Source organism: Anabas testudineus, chromosome 18, assembly GCF_900324465.2.
Source record: "Anabas testudineus chromosome 18, fAnaTes1.2, whole genome shotgun sequence".
Taxonomy (NCBI): Eukaryota; Metazoa; Chordata; class Actinopteri; order Anabantiformes; family Anabantidae; genus Anabas; species Anabas testudineus.
The window spans coordinates 26,886,249-26,893,088 of NC_046627.1; the positions used below are offsets into that span (position 1 = coordinate 26,886,249).

General features: G+C 39.9%; 1 protein-coding gene across 1 annotated transcript; it reads left to right on the plus strand.

Annotated features, from left to right (window-relative positions):
* The first annotated feature begins 1,710 nt into the window (after positions 1 to 1,710).
* Positions 1,711 to 3,294, plus strand: LOC113157582 (immunoglobulin alpha-2 heavy chain-like). The gene is made up of 5 exons (XM_026353154.1): positions 1,711 to 1,756; positions 1,876 to 2,544; positions 2,673 to 2,786; positions 2,864 to 2,913; positions 3,005 to 3,294. Exons 1-5 carry the CDS (start codon positions 1,717 to 1,719, stop codon positions 3,128 to 3,130), a joined length of 999 nt encoding a protein of 332 aa, XP_026208939.1. The 5' UTR covers positions 1,711 to 1,716; the 3' UTR covers positions 3,131 to 3,294.
* The last annotated feature ends 3,546 nt before the right edge of the window (positions 3,295 to 6,840 follow it).

Genomic DNA, 6,840 nt, shown 5'->3' on the forward strand with positions numbered 1-6,840 from the left:
GTGGGTGTAGGTGCGATGTAGCAGATGTATGATGGCACCATTCACTCCAAGATGGGGGAGGTCAGAGCTACTGGTCTGTTGTCATTGAGGACACTGGTGTCTTATTTACTGGAACTACACACAACTTTTTCCACCCAAAAGGAACTCTCTCCAGATGCAGGCTGAGGTTGAAGATGTGTTGGAGAACACCACATAGCTGAGGAGCACAGACTTTCAGCACCCTTGGGCTGACTCCATCTGGCCCTGCAGCCTTTGTGGCATGTGACTCCTTCTGCACATGGCTGCATGAGGTGCTAGCCTTTTCATAGCAGGGTGGAAACACAACCCATACACATGTCATTTCTGATTACATGATGAACATGATGGCAACCAATCATATACTGGATATATATTTTGATACTGTGATACAGGTCACTTTGTAGCTTGTTTACTGTGACCATTCTGATTGTGCGACACAACCCCAGAGGTGTGAGGATCTTTATTTAGCCACTGTGTGCTCAGCAGTCAGACAGAAATTACTTTTGATTATACTCTGGTCATGTACTTCTCTAGGACCCTCTGCTCTCTTGGTGTGCTGTGGTTTCAAACAGGATGTCTCTGCAGTGTTTTTGTACACAGCTGCTACATAGTACAGTAAGTATAATGCCCAGACTAATTTAGTACATTATATCATTACATCAACCTTTTCAACAACTATTTGATGCATGAATGAATTTAGGTAGAGATGTTTACAGTGTAACCAGCTGGAAAGTGTGGGGGTAAAATCGCTGCCCTCTGGGAGACTGGTGTTCGAATCCCAGCTGTGGCATACCTCTGGCAGCGATCCTTCAATCTACCCTACCCTTGCCTTGTAAGTCGCTTTGGATAAAAACATCTGCCAAATTACTAAGTACCCGGCCTCCTGCCCAATTACAGCTGGGATAGGCTTTAGTGCACCAGCAACACTTAAGTGAATAAGGACATAGGATAATGGATGGAAGGATGTCCTGGTGTCATCCTGGTGACTTTGATGGCTTGAACTTTTCATGTACAGTAGTTCCCCCAAAAAGTATTGTTACAGGATGACTTGGCCCAAAACTGGACAAAGGCATTTATGTCTCCCAAAAAATATTAATGGCATGTCTGTTTAGACAGTTTAGTTCAGCAAAACAAAAACCAAAATCTTTGGCTTGTCATTTTTGATGTCACCACTAAAGTTTAACTTCCCATTTGCTAAACACTTACCCTTTTATTCAGATGTGTTAATTGAAGTTGTAGACCAAGAGACTTGTTCAAATGTTGCAAAAATAGTTTTCAGTTGTTTTTAAAATCAATTCAATACTCATCTATCAGGAAAACTGTGGTTATACATCTCGCATTATTGTCGTCAGAACTATATTCCATTCTCAAAGAATGCATTTGTAAATATCAACACTTTTACTGCTGCTGAAAGTTGACAATTGTGTGTAATCTGTAAAGAGAAGTTCAATTAAGCCTAGCTGGATGTCTATTCGTGTTTTTATGTGATCAATCTTACAAACGGCATTATGTTACTGTCCACACTACTTGACCTAAAATTCATAACGGAGGGGGTGCTGAACACATTCTCAGTGTTTCCAAAATAGGACTGGGTGTCACTTCTTTGTTAGCCAATCAAACACAGTCCTCTCTCTTAGAGCAGAGGACGTACGAAGGTCCTCTACATTCATCAACATTTTGATCAGGATGACATCTCTAATGTTTGCTATTTGTCTGACTTGTCTATTGTGGAAAACCGGTAAGTTGGTGCATTTACATGATACTCATTAAGCATCCAATATTTGTTATTAACAGAAAAAACATTTGCAATAATTATGATGACATTAACTGTGAACTTTCTCGATCTTTCTTGTTTAGTCTTGTCTGTCCACCAAGACGGTGGTTTTATATCAGCAAACGCTGGTGACAGAATGACTTTGAACTGTTTCAATGAAGGTGACACAGCTGCTATGTTTTATTGGTACAAACAAACTCTGGGACAGAAACCGAGGCTCATCTCTACCTTCTATAAATTTGATAAAACTGGCACCTTTACTAATGAATTTAAGAACAATTCACGATTCTCACTGGAAACTAGAGAAGGTAATAACCACTTGACAATCTCAGATTTGCACATATCAGACTCAGCTACTTATTACTGCGCAAGTTGCCAGACATACAAGTGTATATTTGCAGAGGGCACTACTGTCAGTGTGAAGGATTCAGGTTTGGTCCATCAGTCAACATCTGAGACCATCCAGCCAGGAGGCTCTGTAACTCTGAACTGTACAGTTCACACTGGGAGCTGTGATGGAGAACACAGTGTTTACTGGTTCAAAGACTCTGAAGAATCTCATCCAGGAATCATTTACACCCACGGAGACAGGAATGATCAGTGTGAGAGGAAACCTGACACACAAACAAACACCTGTATCTACAACTTACCAATGAGAAACGTAAATGTTTCTCATGCTGGGACCTACTACTGTGCTGTTGCCTTATGTGGACACATAGTGTTTGGAAACGGGACAAAACTGGACTTCAAGGGTAAGTGAATTGAAGTACTCACTCCTTAAGTGTAAGCTGGACTTTGGGGGTGAGTACTGTAAAATTATAGCATTGAACATAGATAAACTTGAAAGGTCTGTAATGTTTCCCGGTGTCTATCTCAGCAGATGATGTAGACTCTCGTGTCTTGGTCTATTTCTTGAGTGGAGCTTTGGCAATCATCACCATCCTGGCTCTATCAGTGTACAAAATTAATAAAGGTAACAGTTGCAAATGTACAGGTAGGTAACAATGTTTGTATGTAACGTTTTAAAATGTAACATGGATTTGAAATAAAATAATCATCTCTATGTTTTAGAACCTGATTCTGAAGTACGATTTTCAGCTCACGCCACATTAAATGCAGAGGTGAATGTTATGTGTTTGAATTACCGTACTTCAATTACCAATTTTTTTTATGTCTTATTTATTTTTTCATTTATTTTTTCATTTGTACTAGGGTGGCCAAGATGCAGACAACCTTCATTATGCTGCATTAAGAGAACGAAGGTTCAACCAAGCAAGAAGGCAGAGGGGAGATACTATTAGTCATTGTGTGTACTCCCTTGTAAGACAGTCCAACTGAACAGACTCTATGAGCCTCTCAGTGCTGCAGTTCTGAAAACGTTAACTGTATTTTATATTCCATTAAAGACAACATAATGCTCTGAGGGACTATAGCATTCAATGATCTATTTTAGGGACTGTTACTTTTACACGTGTAGTACATGTTGCTTGTTAGGCTTATTATAGCTCTCTTTGTGGTATGCAGTGAAATGGTTAAGGCTCTATATGCTTTGCCAAGGGTCTCTGTAGCTTAGTGCTCGACTAAAGCAAGTGTGAATATATAACCGTTTGTTTTTTGAGTAAATGATACATGCTTAGTGTCTGTTTCCAATCAATTCTTTATTGACTACTATTGTACAAAATGTGAAAAAACACAATGAGCAAATCTTTCAAGAGAAAATGTGTGGGTGTATACTAACTAATGCCATTAGTCAACTAAGTCCATTAACCAGCCTCTTATTATATCACTATGAAATGGACACAAATAGCACAAACTCAGTGGCGTTGTGGGTTAAACACTCCTTATTTAACAGGTCAACACTGATGATTCTGAGGAGGCACATGGGTACACCTGGCTGTCCTGAGTCTCTTCATCAATGATAAATGCGAAAAATTGAGCATACCCGATTAGAGGTGAAAAAGGTGAAGATTGCACAAACTTTTTAAATTTTACATTTTAAAACTGTTGCATACAAATTAAGCAGCCATTAAACTGTCAACCTTGAATTGCAGGCATTTTGCTGTGTATAGCTTTTATAGCAGCAGTCTTTGTGGTTTGCAGCAGGATGTAAATGTTTTTTTCTGTCTTAGCGAACAGCCCTGCGATAAAAGCATGCAGGATGATGTGCTGCTGGTGAGTTTAAACTCAAATACAGAGCGTGCAGAGTCATACGTTTCCAGACTTCAACCACTTAAAACTATGCACTACATTAACTTAACAATAAATATTAAACATTTAATATACAGTAATATGCTCAAAGTCAGGATACTACAGCATCATACTCACTTTGATTGTGAGGAAGCACAAGACAGTAGATGGTAGTACTATTTACTAGGATTGTTATTACAATCAATAGGCAGTTTATTAGATTAAACCTAGTCTAGCTAAGACCAGTATATAGCCAATTAGTATATAGCCCCTTTTACAGTCCCATTTAAAGGGCTTAATGCAGAGATTTACTGCACCCCCAAAGGTATGTTACCAGTGTAGTGGGTCCATGCTGACCTCCCTTTAAGCCATCATGAAAGGTAGTGTCAGTAGTGGAAGTGTGTTCAGTATGTAAATGATTTCTGTTACATTCAGTTTTGTTTGAATGCAGCCTTACAGAAATTCAAAGACCAGTTACTAATTCAAGCTTAAAAGAAGAAGTTGGAACGTAAGTAACATCTAAGCAGAGGTTTCACATATATATGATCAGTTACCATTCATCATTCTAAAAAGTGGGTAACGTCTCTCATTAGTTGGATCTGCAGATGGATATTCTCTTGACTTAATGCATGTGTTAAGTGGAGCTTTGGTATTCACCACCATCCTGGCTGTTTTTCTGGCTTATGCAGCATATAGAGTATACAAGAGCAACATTGCTGAACGCCTGCCAGGTAAGTGTTTGTTACATGTTTTTATGACGTGTATTCCAGTATCTAAAATTAGAGCTAATATCATTTCATATCATCTGTCTGTTTCCAGTTTTTCCCCTCCCTCAAGGGGGAGGGGAAAAACTGTTTTGGACGGCTCTTCAATGGTTTTGGACGGCTCTTAGTGTATGACCTTGGATTTGTCTCTCATTCTGCCTTTTTGGATATCTGGAAACCTCTCTACTGACTTTGCGTTTAACGGATTGTGCTTATACCACATGGCTCGCTCTCCAGGCCACACGTGCGTCACATTGTCAGCCATTTTGGAAGCGCTGTCTTAGACTTCTTCCGTCTCACCACTCAACAGTCTACGGCACCTCACCACCTCCCATCTGGTTCACTCCTCCCTACACTCGACCACCACTCACCAAGACTCCAGTGAGTAACCCCCTTAACACTTTTCAAGATCCAGCCACAGATTCAACTTAACTCTGTCTCCTCTCCTAGACCACCATACTCCCCTGATGACAGCCCTGTCCAGCTGCTGAGTCCTGTGACTCACCATTTTTGTCAATAAACCTTCATTTAACTTGCGTTCGTGTGTTGTGTAATCTCTGGCAATGGAGTCGGAGCCTAGGTTTGTGACACTCACAAACCTCTTCAGCTACCTTGACTGCAAATGTATGAGTATTTTTAGTATTTATTTTGTATTGCACCACTATAATTCTACTAATAAACCTGAGAACAGTATAGGGAAAAGTATAAGGAACAAACAAACAACACCTGGTTTTAAATTTGGTCTTGATTGCACAGATGTTACTGTTCATGTGGTCAGTTGCATTTAGCAAATGAAAATTTACGGAAGTTGTTTAAAAAAATGACTTCACCCAAATCACAGATAAAGAGAGACTTATAATTCCGCCTTAATATGTATTAATACAGTGATTGAAATTATATTTATTATTAGCGTTACCAGGATTTAGACTACCTCCATTACGCTGCTTTGAAGAAACACAAGATCAACAGACCAAAGAGACAGAGGCTCGGCACACAAATTGAATGTGTGTACTCCGCCATAAGACAGTAGAATGAGAGACATTTAATCTTAAAATTCAAGATTTTTATTTGTCATTTATGCACAAACACACTCATTCTGGTGCAGGGCTCTCTTGGAGTCAAGTAAAGTACCTAAGTCTCAGAGCAAAAAAAAAAATGTAGACATTGTATAAAGAATATAAAAAATACTAGACTAAAAATCAACACAGAAATGTATTAAACTGTGTGATACCTAAAAATTGTGGCACTCTGGGTGCTGTTGTCTAGTCTGTAGAGGACACCATCACTGAACCACCAAACCAGCCATGCTGAACGATGTTAGAGGCAGAATATTTTTCTCCACAGCTTCTCTGCACCTTTCATGTCTGTCTCATGCTCAAGGTGAACAGCTATGGATAGTACAGGACACCAGTGGCAGACAGGCCAGTTCTATGTTTAATGGCAAATTCCAATTAAAAACGTTGCTTTGTTACAGTTGTTCTTAACACAGACAGAAAAAAACAGAAACCACAACCATGAAAGATCCACACCAACATAAGTCAATTTATAACTTACCCTAACATCAATACGGAAAACTCAAAATACCTGCAGAATATGCGTAACGAATGAGAACAGAATGATGAGAATAGAATAGATGAATAAAAATAGGTTAATAATTATTTTCCAAGGTGGAGTAACAGTAGTTACATGACCCCTTACAGAGGGGGGAAGAATTGTAAAGACTGATGGCCAGAGTTAGAAAGGATCTCCTGTGTCGCTCTGTGGATCACTTGATGTTGATCAGTCCCTGGCTGAACGTGCTCCTCTGTCGAGCCAACACACTGTGAAGTGGGTGGGAGGGATTGTCCAGGATTGAGAGGAGTTTGGACAGCATCCTACTCTCCGCTACAACATGTAGAGGGTCCAGCTCCACCCCCAGAACAGAGTTAACCACCCTGATCAGTTTGTTTAGTCTGTTAGTGTCGGCCACCTTCATGTTGCCGCCCCTGCAGACCACAGCATAGAAGATGACACTGGAACCACAGACTCATAAAACATCCGCAGCATGGTGGTGCAGATGTTGAAGGACCTGAGTCTCCTCAAAAAGTGCATCCAGCT

Coding starts and splice junctions, on each gene's coding strand:
- LOC113157582 (XM_026353154.1), top strand. CDS start 1,717: ATGTTTGCTATTTGTCTGACTTGTCTATTGTGGAAAACCG. Junction 1,757..1,875: donor TTGTCTATTGTGGAAAACCG/GTAAGTTGGTGC, acceptor TTTCTTGTTTAG/TCTTGTCTGTCCACCAAGAC. Junction 2,787..2,863: donor TAACAGTTGCAAATGTACAG/GTAGGTAACAAT, acceptor TCTATGTTTTAG/AACCTGATTCTGAAGTACGA.